Raw genomic sequence first — 17,304 nt, 5'->3', positions numbered from 1 at the left:
GCACCGGGCCCGGCCGCGTCGCCCTGGCAACTGCGCGGGGGGTGACGGGAGGCCCCGTGGGGTGGGGGTGGGAGCGGGCCGGGCCATTCGCGGACCGCCGAGGGGAAGCCCCGCCCCACGGCAGGAGCCGGCGCCTCTGTTAAAAGGGCAACATCACACCGTCGAGGCTTTCGCTAGAACGGTCCTGCGAAAGGGTGGCCGCACCGCCCTCTTCAGGGCAACCTGGCCGCCTCGATGCGGCGCCCCGAAAGAGACGGCCGCAGGGAGCGGGGCCGCCTGGCTCCCGCCGCAGTGGGCGGGGAGGTAGGCAAGGAAGATGCTGGCCCCATCACCGATCTCCCTGTGAGGCGTTTCCCCTTTAAGCCCGCGGGCGGGCTCGGGCGCCATCGGTGCGGCGGGCCCGGGAGAACCGGGCGCGGAGCGTGCGGCGCGCGCGGCCGGTGCGGGGCGGGGCGGGGCGCCGGCACCTCCCGCCGCGGCCCCGGGGAAAGTAGGTTGCGGGAAGTGGGGCAGTTGCATAACGGCCGCCCGCCCCCGCGCCGCCCGCCGCCCCGCGGCCTTTTTAGGGCGGGCGGCGGCGGCGCGGGCGGCGGAGACGGGTGGTGGCGGCGGTGAGTGCGGCGGGGCCGGCGGGTGCCCCGGTCCTGGGGCTGGGGGGTACCGGGACCGGCTGGCGCCGTGGGGCGGGAGAGACCCAGCAGCCCCCTGGGGCTGGGGGGGCCCCGCGGTGCCTCGGTCCCGGTGTTGCGGGGGGGACCGGGACCGGTTGAGTCTTGGCACCGGGGCCGGAAGGGASCTGGTGGTGCCGCGGTCCTGGGAGYGAGGGGATCGGGACCGGCTGGTGCCTGGGGACCGGAGACGGGACGGGGCAGAGCGGCTCATGTACTGGTACCGCGGGTTGGAAAGACCTGACGCTGCTCCGGCCGGTACCGGGGGCAGAGGGGGACCCAGCGGCACGCCGGCAGCGGGGRCAGGGGGTCCAGGACCAGGCGGCGCCCAGGGGTGGGAGGGGGCCCCGTGCCACGCCTGTGCCCGAGGCAGGGGATCCAGGACCTGCCAGCGCCCCGGTACCGGGGGTTGGTCGGGGTGACCCAGCGGCGCCCCGGTACCGGGGATTGGTCGGGGGACCCAGCGAGGACTGGGGGCCCGGGACTGGCTGACGTCCCAGTGCTGGGGGTAGGAGGGTGCCCTGGGTTCCTGCCCCCCCCCAATGCTGACACCCATGCCCGCCCCAAAGGCGCTCCGGCCCCTGCGTGGACCGTGGTCCCCTCCGCCGACCCCCTTGGATTTATGGACTTGTACATGATGAACTGCGAGCTGCTGGCCACCTGCAGTGCCCTGGGCTACCTCGAAGGGGACGTCTACCACAAGGAGCCCGACTGCCTGGGTACGTGGGACCTGGGCGAGCAGGGTGCCCGGCGGGGTGGTGGTGGGGGGGGTCTCACGGCCCCCTCCCTGCCCCTCCCTGCAGAGAGCGTGAAGGATCTGATCCGGTACCTGCGTCATGAGGACGAGACCCGGGACATCCGCCAGCAGCTGGGGGCGGCCCAGATCCTGCAGAACGACCTGCTGCCCATCCTGGTGCAGTACCCGCAGGACAAGGTGCTCTTCGACGCCGTGGTCAGGTACCGCCCGGGGGGCGCAGGGGTGCCCGGCGCTGCTCCCCCTGCCAAGAGGGCCTCCCCAAGGGGCAGAGCTCCCACCGTGCCYCCGCTCCCCTCCTAGGCTGACGGTGAACCTGACGCAGCCGGCTCTGCTCTGCTTCGGCAAAGTGCCCCAGGACGCTGCCTCCCGGCACCACTTTCTCCAGGTCGTGTCYTACCTGCAGGCCTATAAAGAGGTGAGCCCCCGCTGCAGGGACCAGGCTCTAGTGCAGCTCTGTGGGGTGGAAGGTTGTTGCCCCAGGCCCTAACGCTATTTTTTTCTCTAGGCCTTTGCTAGTGAGAAAGTTTTTGGGGTGCTCAGTGAGAAGCTCTATGACCTGCTGCAACTGGTAAGTGCCATTTCCCCAGCAGTGGGAATCTTCCCCAAGTTCAGGCATCTCATGTCTCGGAGCAGGGACTGAGTACTGGGAAGCTGGGTGGTCCCCAGCCGGCTGCCCTAGGGGAGCCCCTTACGGCCCTGTCACCCCCAGGACTGGGAGCAGCGACAGGAGGAAGACACACTACTGATCGAGAGGATCTTGCTTCTAGTGCGCAATGTGCTGCACGTGCCCCCAGACCCCACGGAGGAGCAGGTACCGGGCTGGAGGTCTCTTCCTGCATCCCTGGCCCCTGCTGCAGCCTGGAAAATGGGTCTGGGGCAGCCCAGGGCTGTCCCCTCCCAGCCTGGGGATGTGATGGCCCTGCGGCTTGCCTGAGGACCCTGGCGTCCTGCGTGCTAAGCCCCACGTCCACCCCCTCCTGCCAGGGCGTGGATGGTGACGCCAGCACCCATGACCGGGTGCTGTGGGCCCTGCACATCAGTGGTATGGACGACCTGCTCAAGTTCTTGGCCAGCTCCCAGACCGAACAGCAATGGGCCCTCCACGTCCTTGAGATCATCTCCCTCATGTTTCGTGACCAGGTGAGCCTGGGCAAGGGGTGGCAGGACACGGTGGGGGGGTGGGACAGGACCTACTGCCACCCTGCTCCCTCTGGAGCCTCTGGCATGGCACARCTGATGGCTCCGCTCCCCCAGAAACCCGAGCAGCTGGCTGCGGTGGGGCAGGGCCGCTCGGCCACCGAGCGGGGGGAGGACACGCGGGAGCTGGAGACGCTGCGGCAGCGGGAGCTGGCGGAGAGGAAGAGCCGAGCGCTGCAGCGCCCATCCAGGTGAGTGGGGACCGGCAGGGTGCGGGGCCCTGCCGCCGSCGGGCTGACTCTGATCACCCCGCGCCCCCATCCAGGCACTCCCGCTTTGGCGGCTCCTACGTCATCCAAGGCCTGAAGGCAATTGGGGACCGGGACGTTGTCTTYCACAAGGGCCTGCACAACGTGAGTGGCAGGGCTGGGACGGAGGAGGGGAGGCTGGGGCGCCGGGACGCGAGTCACCATCGGCATTTGCCTCTCTGCAGCTGAAGAGCTACAGCCACGACTTGGGCAAGGAGGTGCGGAGGGTGCCCAAGCGCCGGCTGGCGGCCCGCGAGGCCGAGCCGCCCCGTCGCTCTGCCCGCAACGTCCAGCTCTTCCTGCGCGAGTTCTGCCAGGACTTCCTGGAGGGCTGCTACAACCACCTCATGTACCTGGTCAAGGTGAGGGGGCTTGGGCTCGGGGACGGACACACGGCCCTGGGGTGCCGGATGGGGGTGCACAGGGTAACGGCCTGAGACAGCACAGTGTTCCCAGCACTGACCGCTTCTCTGCCTCCCTCAGGACCAGCTGATCCGGGAGAAGGCTCAGCAGCATGATGAGACCTACTACCTATGGGCCACAGCCTTCTTCATGGCCTTCAACCGGAGCCTGCGGTTCCGACCAGAGCTGGTGTCAGAGACGGTGGGGGTCCGTGCCTTTCACTTCATTGAGCAGAACCTCACCTCCTACTATGAGATGGCGCTGATGGACAAGAAGGAGGCTGCAACCTGGGCCCGCAGGTGAGTATGTGCCTCTCAGATGCCTGGGTCTCGTGGAGCTGCCAGGCTGGGGAGGTAGGGGAGTGGGTGTGAGGCTGGGGGGCACTGCTGTGCCCTGGCCTGATGCTGTGCACCCCCAGGATGCACCTGGCCCTGAAGGCCTACCAGGAGCTGCTGCGGACAGTGCAGGAGATGGACCGTTCGCCTGAGCAGGCCGTGCGGGACAGCAGCCAAATCATCAAGAGTGAGCCTCTTTGCCCCTACTGCCCTAAACTCCGTTCTCCGCCCCATTTTCCTAGCTCCTGGCTGATCTCTTCTTTTCCAGATAACATCTTCTACCTAATGGAGTACCGGGAGCTCTTCCTTGCCCTCTTCCGCAAATTTGACGAGACAAAACAGCCGCGCAGCTTCTTGCGGGACCTGGTGGAGACGGCCCACCTCTTCCTCCGTATGCTGGAGCGCTTCTGCCGGGGGCGTGCAGGCCTGGTTGTGCAGGTGGGCTGCRGGTCTGGGACCGACTTCCCCAGCAYGGCATAGGGMAGTACCTGCTGCAACCCTTCTCCCTCAGGCACCAGAGGAYGGAGTACCCTCGTGGTGGTGGGGTGGATGCTCCAGGATGGGGCTCAGCCCTGCCCTGACTGCCTTGTCACCCAGCAGAGCAAGCGTGTGCGGAGGAAGAAAAAGCCACGAGCCCCTGCAGCCCTGACAGCACAGCCTCCTACCCCTGAGGAGCTGGAGGAGCTCTGGGCTAGCCTGGCCCCACAGCTCCAGGCCTGTGTGCAGGTAGGAGAGGAAAGATCCAGCCTTGAGCCCYCCTGCCTGGGGGGTGCTAGTATCTTCTGGGGGAGTACCAGGCTCCTAAGGTGGAGGGTCACCACGTGTGTGTGCCGTGCAGGGCGAGGTGCCTCTCCCTGAGGATGTGGTGCCCTTCGACGCTGCGTCAGAGACGCCGGTGGAGGAACAGCGCGCGGAGGCCATGCTGCGGATCCAGGACTGCCTGCTCGGCAGCCGAGCCCCCGAGGCACTGAAACTGCTCCGCTCTGCCAGGTACCTGCCTGGCACCTTGCAGCCGAGCACTCCTGCTACCTCGTGGCTGAGCAGGGACACGGGGACGTGGTGCCAGCGTGTCCGCCTCCTGCAGGGAAGTGTGGCCCGAGGGAGACGTGTTTGGCCCTACTGTCGAGCCGTCAGAAGAGACCAAGCTTCTGCGTGAGATCCTCTTTGCTCCCCTTCCCCGTGAGTACCCAGGCTGGCAAGGGGACCCACGGCAGGATGGACTGTAGGCTTGATGCCATAGCAATTAAGGTGACTAACCCTGTCCCCAATGCAGGGCATGCACCCCCTGAGCCTGAGGAGCCTGAGGAGCTGGAGGAGGAGGATGAGGAGGAGGAAGAGACTGTGCGAGTCTCAGAGAAGGAGTTCAATTTCCTAGACTACCTTAAGCGGTGAGAGGGATGAGGTGCTGCTGGGATGACAGGACTCCTGGGTCCCTGCCGCGGCTCACTGACGGTGTCTGGGCCGGGGGCAGGTTCGCCAGCGCCCCTGTGATCCGGGCCTACGTGGTGCTGCTGCGTGGCTACGCCCAGAACAGTGCCCACACCAACCACTGCGTCGCCCGCATGCTGCACCGCCTGGCCTGTGACCTGCACATGGAGGCCTTGCTCTTCCAGCTCTCCCTCTTCTCCCTCTTCAACCGCCTGCTGAGCGACCCCTGTGCTGGTGCCTACGAGGTCGGATGGGGCCCTGGTCTCCTCCTGCCTCCCGGAGCCCCCCTGCTGCTGAGGAGGGGGCCGGGCCCAGGCATCCCCCCAGCTCTTCCGTCTCCCCTCAGGAGCTAGTGACTCTGGCCAAGTTCATCCTGGGCAAGTTCTTTGCGCTGGCAGCCACCAATAAGAAGGCCTGTGTGGAGCTGCTCTTCTGGAAGAGCCCAGCGATTGCCCGCGAGATGACCGAGGGCTACGGCTTGCTGCGGGAGGGCGAGGGGTGAGTAGGGGCCTGGCATGTCCCCTGCACCTGGGGCCGGAGATGGGTTTGCCACTGCCCTTCCCTGTCCCCTAACGTTCCCTCCACCTCTGCYGCCAGGGCCAGCTCGCGGAAGGCTCCAGTCTGGACGCCCCAGGAGGAACGAGAGCTGCGAGAGCTTTACTGGAAGTACAAGGAGGTGGAAGGTAAYGCCCTGGACATGGGGCTCCCAAGGAGAGGAGTATGAGTCTAGGGGAAGAGCTGGGCGCTCTGCGGGAAGAGTGGGGCAGTTGGAGTTTCTTCCTGCCCCTTCACAACAGCCTCCCACCCTCTTAGGGGAGGATGTCATTGCAAACATCCTGGCCCACCTGCAGGCGCCTGGGCGCACGCGGAGACAAGTTGTGAACCAGCTGGTGCGGCTGGGGCTGGCCGGCAGCGTCAAGGACTTCCCGCGGGAGAGGTGGGTCCGGGCGCTGCTAGGGCAGGGCAGGATGCCTTCATTCAGCGCCTGCAGGGCTGGGGGTCCCGGATGCCTGGGTTCTTCCCCAGCTCCGAGGCAGGGCTGAGCAGCTGCAATCCCCCTAGGAAGGGCACCCGCATCGTGCTGTGGACGCAGGAGCARGAGCAGGAGCTGGAGCGGCTCTTCGAGGAGTTCCAGGGCACCGATGGTGAGTGGGGCTGGGCATGGGTGGGTGCCCAGCGGGACAGGCTCAGTGCCCCACACTGACCCCTCTCCTCCCCACAGACGTCCTGGGCAACATCATGAAGAACCTGACTGCCAGACGGTCCCGGGCCCGCGTGGTTGAGAAGCTGCTGGGGCTGGGGCTGGTGTCGGAGCGCAAGGAGCTGTACAAGAAGCGCAGGAGGAAGGGCCATGCCCCTGTGTCGGTACGAGGGGGGTGCAAGAAGGGCGAGAAGGGAGTCGAGCCCTAGGCAAGTCCTCAAAGGCAGAGGTGGTCCTCGGTAGGATGAGATGGAGCCCCTGGGGGCACCCGCCCAGGCCAGCTCAGCAGAGGAGGGAGATAGTGACGAAGAGGAGGAAGAAGAGGACGGTGCTGAGGAAGGCCCTCTGGATGAGCACTGGGCGCCGGAGGACGGGGCTGAGCAGGGACTGGTACAGCGTCTGCGGCAGGAAGGTGAACGGGGGCTGAGCGAGTTTAGAGCTCTGGTTGGTGTTTGGCTCTGGGAGGACCGATCCTGTCTCACCTCCTCTGCGTCCGCAGGTCTGGCTGGGCCCCTGCAGTGGCTGGAGAACTACCTGAAGCGGACGGCTGGAGACCGCGAGGAGGATGGTGAGTGGGAGCTCGGCCTGGGATCTGGGTGCTGGGCCAGGGCCAGGCTCACAGCACTGTCTGCGCCCAGGCGTGTCCCACCCCGTGCCCTTGGTGCCGCTCTCGGAGGATAACGAAGATGCTATGGAGGACAGGCGCTTCCAGGCGCTGCTGCGGAAGCTGGGGCTCCGGCCTCCCGCCAGCGAGCAGGTGAGACCTCCCACCCCGTCCCCGCTGCGCGCCGAGGCACGGCATAGCCTGGCCTTGCAGCATCTCTCCCCTCTTCGCCCAGGAGTCCTTCTGGCGCATCCCGGCCGCCCTCACGCCCCAGCAGCTCCGCCGCGCCGCCGCCTCCCTCGCCCACCAGGGACCCGAGCGCGAGGGCTCCCCACCGAGCCCCCTTGGGCAGCTCTCAGCACCGCTGCACCCCCAGGGCCCCCCACCAGGTGAGGGGCTGGGATGGGGTGGGGGGACCTTGGCTAGGGCTTTCTCAGCGACAGGACTGGCCCTGATCCACTCTCTCCCTCACCTTTCTCAGCAGAGCGGCCTTCGGCATCGCCGGGATGGGACTCGGAGAGGTGAGAACAGGGGCTCTCGCTGTGCCCCCGCATGGTGGGGGGCAGACCTGCACCCCTGGGGCTGGGCACCATCGGGCTCCTCTAAGCCGTGTCCCCATTGCTACAGGGATGAGCCTGTCCCRGCAGGCACCAAGCGGAGGCGGCAGATGGACAGCGACAGTGAGGACGCTGCAAGTCCGGGTGAGTTGGGCCTCCGCTTCCTCCATGCAATGTGGCACCTCCTCGGGGGGCTCGCGGCCYCCACCGGGGCTCTGGGAGTCTCTCCCTGCCCCACAGACCATGGGGCTGGGAGGAAAGTGGGGGGCAGGCCTGTGCCCCCACCCCATGCAGATTGTGGTGCTGGGGGTCCTGGCCCCCCGATCACCTCTGTCCCCGCAGGCGCCAGCCCGGCCCCCACCGGGCCCTTTGTGGAAGAGGACGAGGAGCTGCAGCCCCCCGGCCGCCGGAAGCGTATTCGCCATGTGGAGGAGGAGGAAGAGGAGGACTGAGGCTCTTCATGCCCTGCCCAGACCCTCGCTGTATTCCAGCACCCCAGGGGAGCAGGGGGCTGCAGGCCCTGCTCTCTGCAGCCTTCCTTGTCTTTAGTTTCTGCTTTTTCTGCAGGCTTTTAAACTGGTTTTTAAGGGTGGGGGAAAAGCAAGCTGCAGCTATCCCCCTCTTCTCCCCTTCTCTTATCCATCTTGGTGTTTCTATGTCTAAGGTCACTGTTTCCCTAGGCCTTCTCTTTTCTAATTATACCTTTTAAAGCTGGAGAGAGACCAAATAAAAAAAGTATAAATCTTGCCCTGGCTGCCTTCTTTCCCTAGGGGTTTTATGCTGCCTTGTTCCTGCTGTGTCCCCTCCCCTATCTCTGTCCCTCCAGCCCCAGCCCCGGGGGGAGGTGCTGGGATGCACAGGGGATCAGGCCAGGCCCCCAGCGTGTCGCAACCCGTTTCTGATAAGGGCCYGGGCAGGTGGCTATAAAGGGGCTGGGGGGGGTCGGCTGCAGACGTGCGGCAGCTGCCTCGTGGCCCAGGGGACTCCGGCAGCGGCAGGGTGAGCTGGGGTGCTGGCGGGGCTGGGGCGGCGTGGGAGCTGTGGYCCCTGGGTGCTCACGGGCCTCTGCCCCCTTCTCCTGCCTTGACAGGCTCTGCCGGGAGCGACCTGCCATGCACTGGGCTCTGCCCTGCCTCCTCCTCCTCCTCTGCCTCCACGCCGCATCCAGCTCCACCGTGCCCCCYGGGCTGGATGCCGCCGCGGCTCGGGCACTGCTGGCACGGATCTCGGCGTCAGCCCCGCCGCAGGCACTGCCCGAGGCCGCCGGCGTCTCCTGCCGGGACCTGCAGCCGGACGCCCTGCCCGGCTTCTCCCGGCTCCCGGCGCTGCCCCGTGTGCTGGCCCAGGCCGCCCTGGCGCTGGCGCTCAGCGAGGCAGCCTGCAGCCCCCAGGCCGAGGCGCTGGTGCTGGAGCTGTACCGGGAGCTCGACGGCCCTACGGCTGAGGCCCTGCTGCAGGGCCTGGTGCGGCTCCAGAACGCCCCAGGCCGGGGCCACCTGCCTCTGCTCTTGATCCTGGCCCAGCTCGGCGCTTCCGTCCCYGTCCAGCCCTGCTCTGGCCTGACACTGCTCTCCAACGCCCAGCTCCGGGGTCCCGTGGCCAGCACCCACGCCACCCTTGCCGGGGCAGCAAGGGCCTGCCAGCGCCTGCAGGCCGCCTGCGCCGGCGTGGCAGCAGCAGGGCCGTCGTCCTTTCAGGCCATGGGGTCTCGGGGCACCTGGGTGCTGCCTGCGCCGGGGGCCCGCTCCTGGCTCCAGCGCTGCAGCCGGGCGCCACGGGGCCGGAGCCGGCGGTCCAGCGAGGACAGCTGCAGTCTGGTGGGGGAGCAGGAGGTGCACAGGGTCCTGGAGTGGGTGCCCGGCATCAGCACCTTGTACAACCTGGGCACCAGCCTCTACTACGCCTACCAGGGCTGCGAGGAGGTGGCGTCGGAGCGGGCCTGGGAGGCGGCCATCGACCTGGGCTACGACAGCCTCGCGGTGCTCAGCGCCGGCACCGGCGGCCCCGTGGCCTACGGCGTCCACCTGGGGCTGCAGCCGGGGCTCAAGGCGGGCGTGCGGGCCCTCATCTGCTACTTCACCTCGGACGAGGACCCCCCACCGGCCCCCACGGCCCACACCGGCCCCGTCCGCCTCATCTGAGCCGTCAATAAACGCCCGTCGCCTGGCTGCGTGCGTGTGCACGTGTGTGGGGTCCATGGGGCAGCCCACGATCGATGGTGCGGTCGCCCTGCCCCGGGCCACGGGGACCTTGGCCCGGCCACCCGGTGACGGCAGGGCTCTGCCCCGGCCAGCGCAGCCTGTCCGGCCCAGCAGCGCCGCGGCGCTGGGGCGACTGGGCCGCTCTGGGGCCCGTCTACACCGCGCGGCCCTGGCCCCATAGCTCTGCCCCACGGCCTGGCTCTGTCCCAAGGGCCCCGCCCGGCTGCCCGAAGGCCTGTGCTCATCCCCGCGGCCCCGAGCGTGGATCAATGGCCCGGACCCACGGCCACGGCCCACGGGCCGCCCCGGCAGGGCGCCGCCATCTCACCCCGCCCCGGCCCCGCCCCCGGCCCGCCTGGCCCCACCCCCGGCCCGCCTGGCCCCGCCCCCAATTGCGTCATTTCTGGGAAGCGGGCGACCCGCGGAAACCCGGTTCTGCCGGCCGGGGGGGGCGTGGCCACCCCGCCGCTCTCCGCCAATGGCCGCGCAGAGCGGCGAAGGGGCGTGGCCTCCGCGCGCCTCCCATCCCGGCAGTGCGGGAGCCGCGGAGGCAGCCGAGGTGGGAGCGCAGCGCCGAGCACCGGGCGGGCCGGGGCCGGGGGGCGCGCGGGGGGGCCCTGACTGGGGGTGTCTTTTCAGGGAGGGGACCCGCAGGGGGTGCAGGGAGTCCTGTGTCGGAGGTGCCCCCGGGGGGGGTGCAAGATACATTTTGGGGGGGCCCCCGGGGGGGCAGGCAGCCCTGTTTAGGGGGTGCAGGGTGGCCTTCGGGGGTGCCCCTTGGGAGGGTGCAGGGAGCCACTTTGGGGGTGGCCTGGGGTGCTTGCTCCAGGGTGGGCTGGGCCCCCCTTATCAGGCCCCCCGAGTGTGCCCGTCGTGGGCCCTGCCCCAGTCCAACACCGTCCTTCCCTCACAGCTTCCCCGCGGGCCAGGACCGAGGCTGCCAGCGCCTGCACCGCCTCCCTGGCCCGGGGCATGGCCAGTGGCTGAGCCTGCCTGTGGAGTGGCCTTGCTTGACCCCAGCATGGCCCAGTGGCAGGAGCTGCAGAGCTTGGCCAACACCTCCCTGGAGCAAGTCCACCAGCTCTACAGCAGCGTGGCGCTGCCCATGGAGGTGCGCCAGTGCCTGGCAGACTGGATCGAGGACCAGAACTGGTAACAGAGGGGRCGGGAGCCCTGGGGAGCAGGGGGCCGTGATGGGTCCCCACTGACCCTGCACGGTGCCACCAGGCGCCAGGCGGCCGAGCCGCACTCCTCCCATGCCCAGATGCTCTTCCACTCCTTGCTGGCGCTGCTGGGTGACCACCTGGGCAGCCCGGGACTGGGCGACGAGGACTTCATGCTCAAGCACAACCTGCGCAAGGCCAGGCGYGACCTCCAGGTAGGCAGCAGGGCTGGGCCAGAAGTCCCGGTGGGGCTGCGCGCACCCTACTGACCCCACATCCTCGTCCGCAGGCCGCCTTCGAGGAGTGCCCGGAGAAATTTGCCAACCTGGTGGCCAACCTGCTGCAGGAAGAGCAGCAGATCCTGCGCCTGGCGCAGGCGGGGCAGCAGGTAGGAGAGGGGCCGGCAGCTGCCGCTGGCCCGGGCGCCCCCTCCGCAGGGCCAGCCAGTGCCCAAGGGCCCCGTGTCTCCRCAGGGAGGGGTGGCCCCAGCGCCCAGCACGCCCCAGCAGAGCRACCGGCAGCAGGAGATCCAGCGCCGGCTGGCCGACTTCCAGGCGGCCCTGCAGGTAACGGCCCCATCCGGCACGGCACGGCACGGCCATGTGGCACGGCACGGCACGGTCAGCCCACTCGCCTCCTGTTCTGCCGCAGGACGCTGATCGTGCCTTCCGCCACCTGGAAGATGCGCAGGACATGTTTGATTTCTGCTACAAGGTGCACTATCTTCCGGGTAAGGCCCATTTGGGGTGCCCAGATCCTTTCTGTGRCCCCCCCAGGCTGGTCCTGCCCAGGCACCTGGCTGGGGAGGGCCGTGGCACTGGGACTCCTCTCACCCCGATCCCCGCAGGCGAGAACAGGACCAATGATCCCGAGTACGTCAGGCAGATGCAAGGCCTGCAGGCCAAGCTGCAGAAGCTGGATCGGAGCCGGAAAGTGAGCGGGACACCAGGCTGGGTGGGGGGCCGGGCCTGCCCTGCGCCCCTTGCTCAGGCTCGCCTCTCCCCCAGGACGTGCTGGCTCAAATGCAGCAGCTGCTGGGGCGCAGCGAGACCCTGCAGGACTTCCTGCAGCAGGAGCTGGGGGCCTGGCGGGAGCGGCAGCAGAGTGCCTGCCTGGGGGCCCACGTTGACACCAGCCTGCTCCAGCTGGAGACCTGGTAGGGCCGGGCCGGGCCGGGCCTGGGGGCACCGCGGCAGACCCCCGCTGACCCCACCACGGCGCCCGCAGGTTCACAGCGCTGGGCGAGGGGCTCTTCCAGCTGCTGCAGCTGCTGCGGGCGTTGGGGGACCTGCGGCACAAGGTCACCTATGAGAGGGACCCGCTGCAGGCGGAGCTGCCGCTCCTGGAGACGCGGCTGCGGGAACTGCTCACCTACCTGCTCCAGAAGTGGGTGCAAAACCCGGGCGAGGAGGGGGGGACGCAGGGCTCTGGGGCAGCCCTGACCCCCCTCGCTCGCCCCCAGCGCCTTCGTGGTGGAGCTCCAGCCCAGCATGCCCACCTCCAGCAAGCGCCCGCTGGTGCTGCGCACAGCCAGCAAGTTCTCCGTGCGCGCCCGCCTCCTCGTCCGCCTGCACGACCGCAGCCGCCGCTTGGAGGCCAAGATCCACATCGACAGGTCGGGCCCCCCGCACCCGGACGGGATTCCCCCGCCTCACTGCGGGGGACCCGGGGTTGCTGACACCCTGTTGTCTCTTGCAGGAAGCCCCCCGAGATCCGAGGGTGAGAGCTGGGTGCCGGCCCCCACGAGTGTCCCGGCCCGAGGGGGGTCCCGGCCGCGGCAGCCCCCACCCTTGGCCTCTCTCTCCCCTGCAGTTTCCGCAAGTTCAACATCCTGACGTCAAACAGCAAAACCCTTGTGGCGGGCGACAGCCCCCAGGACGGGCTGGTCTGCGACTTCCAGCACCTGGTACAGTCCCACCCGGACGCCTGGGTCCTCTGCYGGGCAGGGGGAGCRGGGCGGGGGCTCAGCACCCCGAGCCTGGCCCGAGCCCCCTGCCCAGGCTGGGCTGACTCTCTCGGGCCCCACAGACGCTGAAGGAACAGAAGGTCGGCGGGTCGGGAAAGGGCAGCAAAAGCCCTGGCGAGGTGGGTGCGGGGCCGCGGGGGCGAGCGGTGCCCCGGGCCGCAGCCAGCAGCTCAGAGCTCCCGTCCCCRCAGGGTCCCCTCGCCGTCACGGAGGAGCTGCATCTCATCACCTTCACGCTGGCCTACGCCTACCGCGGGCTGGAGCTGGAGCTGGAGGTGAGGACCACGGGCTGGGGGGCTGGGGGTCTTGGGGAGCCCAGCCTGACGCCCCCTTCCTCCTGCAGACCTCCACACTGCCTGTCATCATCATCTCCAACAACAACCAGCTCTCCAGCGCCTGGGCCTCCATCCTCTGGTTCAACATGCTCAGCACCGACCCCAAGGCCAGTGACACACCAGCCCGGCCCCACGCTGTCCCCTTCCTCCCAGGCCTGTCCTGTCCTCTCCTCTTTGCCCTCTCCCTGTTTCCCCTCACCCTGGTCCTGGTGTCCYATAGCTGCAGCCCTGGTCCGTGCCCGTCTCTGTCCTTGTGTCTGTCCTTGGTCAGTTTGCTGTGCCCTGTCCCGGATCCAGGTTCSCTCTCTGTGCTCCTGGTCCTGGCCCTGGTCAGTATCTATCTCCCATGCCCTGTCCCTGGTGCTGGTCTCCAGGCCATGCTCCTGCCCCRCCTCTGTCCCTGGTCAGTGTCTCCCATGCCCTACGCTCCCAGGTTCTGGTCCCAGTCCCTGATCACGTCCCTGATCTGTGCTCTTGCCCCGTCCCTGGCCTGATTCCCGCTCTCTGCCCTCTCCCTGGTCCCAGTCCCTGGTCCTCATCCCCAGGCTGTGGTCCTGCCCCYTCCCTGTGCCTCATTCCTGGTCCTTGCTCCATCCCTGCCTCTGTGTCCCATCCCTTGTCTCTCTCCCTAGTGTGTGTCCCTGTTCCTAATCCCTGCTGAGTGCCCCATCCTTGGTCTCCATCTCATCCCTGGTCCCCATCCCCAGGCCCTGGTCCTGCTCCATCCCTGTGCCTCAGTCCCCCTACCATCCCTGGTCCCTGTCCGTGCCCCATGCCCGGTCCCTGGTTCCCGTCCCCGGCACCCGCTCCGTGCCGGCCCCGCACTCACCCCGTCTCTCGCAGAACCAGCAGTTCTTCGTGGCGCCCCCGTTGGCACCCTGGCCCCGGCTGGCCGAGGTGCTGAGCTGGCAGTTTGAGAGCGTGGCCGAGCGGGGCCTCAGCAAGGAGCACCTCCACATGCTGGCCGAGAAGCTCTTCGGTAAGGCCGGGGCACGGAGCCCATCCCCGGGGCCTCCGAGCTCGCCCTGCCGAGGGCCTGGGGGGTGTGTTGTCTGGCTCACCCCACTCTCGTCCCCAAGGCTCAAAACCGTCCCCGGAGAGCACCCTGGCCTGGCCCAAGTTCTCCAAGGTGAGCAGCGCCTGGCAGCGCTGGCACCCGCCCCGCGCAGCCCAGCCCCGCGGCTCCTGCTCACGCACTCTCTCCCGCAGGACAGCACCTCCGGCTTCTCCTTCTGGGCCTGGCTGGACGGGATCCTGGGGCTGCTCCAGGAGCATCTCAAGCAGCTCTGGAAGGACGGGTAGGGCTGGGGCTGGGGGGTCCGGATGGGCCTGAGGCCGGAGCGTGACGGTGCCTCCTCCTGCAGGCTCATCCTGGGCTTCGTGAGCCGGAAGCAAGAGAAGAAGCTGCTGAAGGGGAAGCGGACCGGAACATTTCTGATCCGCTTCAGTGAGAGCACCCTTGGCGGGGTCACCTGCACCTGGGTGGAGCATCCCGAGAGCGGTAAGCACCTGCTCTGCCCTGGGTGCCAGCCCCTCATCACGGCCTCAGGCCTGCCCCAGTCGCTCATCCTGGCCCCACGGTGCCCCCACAGGGTCCCCCGCTTTCCGGGCTGTGGTTCCTTACACTGCATCTGAGCTGGCTTCCCTGGCATTGCCCGACATCATCCACGACTACCAGCTGCTGGCGGAGGAGAACATCCCTGAGAACCCGCTCCAGTTCCTGTACCCAGACAGGGCCCGTGACGAGGCCTTTGGGCCCTACTACAGCCAGCGGCAGGCAGGTAYGGCATGGCACRGCACAGCACGGCCCCACTGCAGGGCCAGCGGCCACCCAGGGCCCCTCTGGACTCTCCTGTCTGCCCCCAGGAAGCCTGATGGAGAAGAAGGAATACTTGAACCAGCGCCTCATCCGCGTGTCCTCCAGGTGAGGCAGCCGGGTGCCTCCATCCATCCCTCTGCGGCCCCGCGGATACGGGAGCCTCCTCGCAGTGCTGCCTTATGTCTCCAGGCCCTGGATGCTGACCCAGACCCATCTCTTCCACAGGCAGGCAAATGAGTCACGGCAGGCAGATGAAGAGCTRGTGGCTGCCACACAGGACCTGCAGACGCTGCAGCTGCAGCCCAGTGGCCCGGGGCCACTGCAGCCGATGCCCTGCAGCCCAGGGACACTGCAGCTAGTGCCTGGAGGCCCGGAGCCACCACTGGCGCTGCAGGTGGGATCAGGGGTCCCGGAGCTGCTGCAGCCAGGGCCTGGGGCCGTGGAGCCGCAGCTGGTGCTGCAGCTGGTCCCCGAAGGCCAGGGGATGCTGCAGGTGGGACCCAGAAGCCTGGGGACACTGCAGATGCTGCCCAGGAACCTGGAGATGCTGCAGCCGGTTCCAGGAGTCCAGGAGATGCAGCAAGTAGGACCAGGGGACCAAGGGACGCTGCAGCCAGAGCCTGGGGCTGTGGAGCCGCAGCTGGTGCTGCAGCTGGTCCCTGAAGGCCAGGGGGTGCTGCCGGTGGGACCCAGCAGCTTGGGGACGCTGCAGGTGCTGCCCGGGAGCCTGGAGATGCTGCAGCYGGTTCCGGGGGTCCAGGGGATGCAGCAAGTAGGACCAGGGGACCAAGGGACACTGCAGCTGGGACCTGGGACCCTGGAGCCCTCGGTGGCCTTGCAGCTGATCCCTGAGGACCAGGGTACGGTGCAGGTTGGACCCGGCAGCTTAGAGCCACTGCAGCCAMTGCTGGAGAGCCTGGAGGCGCTGGAGCCGGTGATGGAGGAGCTGGACATGCAGGAGTTCTTGCAGTCGCTGTCAGAGGAGCCAGAGCCCGGCTCAGGGGTGCTGGAGACACTGCAGGTGGCGGAGCTGATGCCCAGCACACTGGAGGCTGGGGACAGCAGGCTGGAGAGGCTCAGCCCCAGGCCGGCCCGTGAGTGTCAACAGCCCTGGGGGGGCACAGCTGGGCCCCTGCTCGGCCTGACCCGCTGCGTCCCGCAGGCAGCGCCGCGCTCCTGGACCACTGCGACCCGTTCCTGCCCCAGGCCGACGACGCAGCCCTGCCCGCCGTGAAYGCCCTCTTCGCCGAGGCCGCCGACTTCCCCCCGCTCCACATCGACCCCAACGACTTCCAGTAATCCCCTGCCTCCTCCCASTGTAAATAAACCTTTTCTGCTCCAGCTGCCTGCAGCATTTTGGGGATGGTGGCTGCAGCCCCCATCCCCCCAAGCACGGACTTCCCAGTCTGTGTCCAGACCTTTATTAGAAATCCATAAATACACGAGATAAATAAGGAGCGTGGCACATAAATAGCCCCTCCAGGCAGAGGGGGAATAAATAGACGGCGGGGGCCGGTGTCTGGCCTCAGTGGGTGCTGGCGCTGTGGGTGAAGACACGGCTCATGACGGCGGTGAAGGACTGGAGCCGCTTGAGCGCCTGGTGCTGCAGGAGTGTCTGGGCCCAGACGGCGCTGGGGGCGAGGGGGCGCCGGGGTGGGGGACCGTGCTCCTGCTGCGGGCAAGAGTGGGTCAGGGGGCCCGCGGCCGATGGGCGCCGTGCTCCCGGCCACTGCGGGACGGGGCGCCCCAGGGTGGCGGGGTCCCCCTGGTGCCCCCTCACCTGGACGAGGCCCAGCAGCTTGTCCAGGGTGGTCTCCAGCCAGGGCAGGCGGCGGGCGGTGAACATGTCCGAGTCCAGCAGGTCCCGGTAGTGCTGCAGCCCTTGCAGGATCCGCCGCAGGCACCGCTGGGGGGGAGCCGGGGGTGAGGCTGGGCCCCACAGCCCGGGGAGCACGGCACCCCCAAGCACATCCTCCCTGGTACCCCGTCCCGGAGCCCCCCGAGCACATCACCCGGCGCCCAGGGACCCCTTGGGCCCTCCAGACCCCTCCAGTCACGTCCGCCCCCAGACAGCTCCGGGCCCCCAGTACCGTGTTGTTGGTGTCCAGCGTGGAGGGGTCACAGGCATCACTGCAGCGGATCCGGGGGGGCCAGTCCTCCTCGGGGGCCTCCTCGTCCAGCCGCATCTCCTCCTGGTAGTGGGGCTTGGTGAGGGGCTGCCAGCMCCAAACACCCCCCAGGATGCCCAGGACCCTCTGACACCTCCCCCCCCCCAGCACCCTCTGGCCCCTCAGCCACCCAGTGCCCCTGGATCCCCCCAGCATCCCTGGGTGCCCCATGATCACTGGGTCCCCAGCAGCCCAGGGTCCCCCAGCACCCTTGGATCCCCCAGGCGTCCCTGAACCCTGGGATCCCCGGAGCTC

At 68.5% G+C, this 17,304-nt stretch overlaps 5 protein-coding genes across 9 annotated transcripts in view; 4 read left to right on the top strand and 1 right to left on the bottom strand.

Annotated features, from left to right (window-relative positions):
* MIP (major intrinsic protein of lens fiber) overlaps positions 1–1,160 on the top strand; it is a 7,991-nt gene extending 6,831 nt beyond the window's left edge. The window contains exons 8-10 of the mRNA XM_085319566.1: positions 217–389; positions 793–926; positions 1,042–1,160. Coding sequence (XP_085175692.1) covers positions 217–389; positions 793–926; positions 1,042–1,160 — 426 coding nt within the window. The remainder of the gene's footprint in view (positions 1–216; positions 390–792; positions 927–1,041) is intronic.
* On the top strand, positions 381–8,143 carry TIMELESS (timeless circadian regulator). 3 transcript variants are annotated; one of them, XM_085319555.1, is made up of 30 exons: positions 381–611; positions 1,238–1,387; positions 1,472–1,625; positions 1,726–1,840; positions 1,931–1,993; positions 2,135–2,236; positions 2,410–2,565; positions 2,680–2,813; positions 2,888–2,975; positions 3,056–3,232; positions 3,354–3,571; positions 3,691–3,794; positions 3,876–4,045; positions 4,208–4,333; positions 4,446–4,597; positions 4,692–4,786; positions 4,881–4,995; positions 5,079–5,280; positions 5,382–5,533; positions 5,633–5,718; positions 5,849–5,972; positions 6,098–6,180; positions 6,258–6,400; positions 6,480–6,648; positions 6,736–6,804; positions 6,875–6,993; positions 7,076–7,229; positions 7,322–7,361; positions 7,468–7,541; positions 7,740–8,143. In XM_085319555.1, the coding sequence occupies exons 2-30, from the start codon at positions 1,291–1,293 to the stop codon at positions 7,847–7,849; spliced, it is 3,591 nt and encodes a 1,196-aa protein (XP_085175681.1). In that variant the 5' UTR covers positions 381–611; positions 1,238–1,290; the 3' UTR covers positions 7,850–8,143. The 3 variants fall into 3 exon arrangements, with proteins under 3 accessions (XP_085175681.1, XP_085175680.1, XP_085175679.1); XM_085319554.1 differs by having other exon boundaries at positions 4,205–4,333; positions 7,325–7,361; XM_085319553.1 differs by having other exon boundaries at positions 4,205–4,333.
* Positions 8,144–8,507: 364 nt separating this feature from the next.
* Positions 8,508–9,559, top strand: APOF (apolipoprotein F). Its single transcript, XM_085319559.1, has one exon. It carries the CDS (start codon positions 8,510–8,512, stop codon positions 9,536–9,538), a length of 1,029 nt encoding a protein of 342 aa, XP_085175685.1. The 5' UTR covers positions 8,508–8,509; the 3' UTR covers positions 9,539–9,559.
* Positions 9,560–10,127: 568 nt separating this feature from the next.
* On the top strand, positions 10,128–16,222 carry STAT2 (signal transducer and activator of transcription 2). Of its 3 annotated transcripts, none has more exons than XM_085319551.1 (23): positions 10,128–10,157; positions 10,512–10,750; positions 10,826–10,976; positions 11,051–11,149; positions 11,235–11,327; positions 11,413–11,491; positions 11,609–11,694; positions 11,769–11,917; positions 11,989–12,147; positions 12,224–12,376; positions 12,460–12,480; positions 12,574–12,667; positions 12,790–12,846; positions 12,919–13,002; positions 13,071–13,169; positions 13,906–14,041; positions 14,142–14,191; positions 14,272–14,360; positions 14,427–14,563; positions 14,655–14,843; positions 14,929–14,986; positions 15,107–15,275; positions 15,405–16,222. In XM_085319551.1, exons 2-23 carry the CDS (start codon positions 10,620–10,622, stop codon positions 16,113–16,115), a joined length of 2,994 nt encoding a protein of 997 aa, XP_085175677.1. In that variant the 5' UTR covers positions 10,128–10,157; positions 10,512–10,619; the 3' UTR covers positions 16,116–16,222. The 3 variants fall into 3 exon arrangements, with proteins under 3 accessions (XP_085175677.1, XP_085175676.1, XP_085175675.1); XM_085319550.1 differs by having other exon boundaries at positions 15,107–15,975; positions 16,044–16,222; XM_085319549.1 differs by having other exon boundaries at positions 15,107–16,222.
* A 184-nt stretch (positions 16,223–16,406) lies between these two features.
* Positions 16,407–17,067, bottom strand: IL23A (interleukin 23 subunit alpha). Its single transcript, XM_085319561.1, has 3 exons — positions 16,972–17,067; positions 16,662–16,787; positions 16,407–16,553 (listed from the first exon to the last, which is right to left on the bottom strand). Exons 1-3 carry the CDS (start codon positions 17,065–17,067, stop codon positions 16,407–16,409), a joined length of 369 nt encoding a protein of 122 aa, XP_085175687.1.
* Between the last annotated feature and the right edge of the window lie 237 nt (positions 17,068–17,304).

The sequence above is a fragment of the Rhea americana genome, unplaced genomic scaffold, assembly GCF_003343005.1.
Source record: "Rhea americana isolate MKP2758 unplaced genomic scaffold, rheAme1 scaffold_598, whole genome shotgun sequence".
Lineage (NCBI taxonomy): Eukaryota > Metazoa > Chordata > Aves > Rheiformes > Rheidae > Rhea > Rhea americana.
This window is presented reverse-complemented; position numbering and strand designations above follow the sequence as displayed.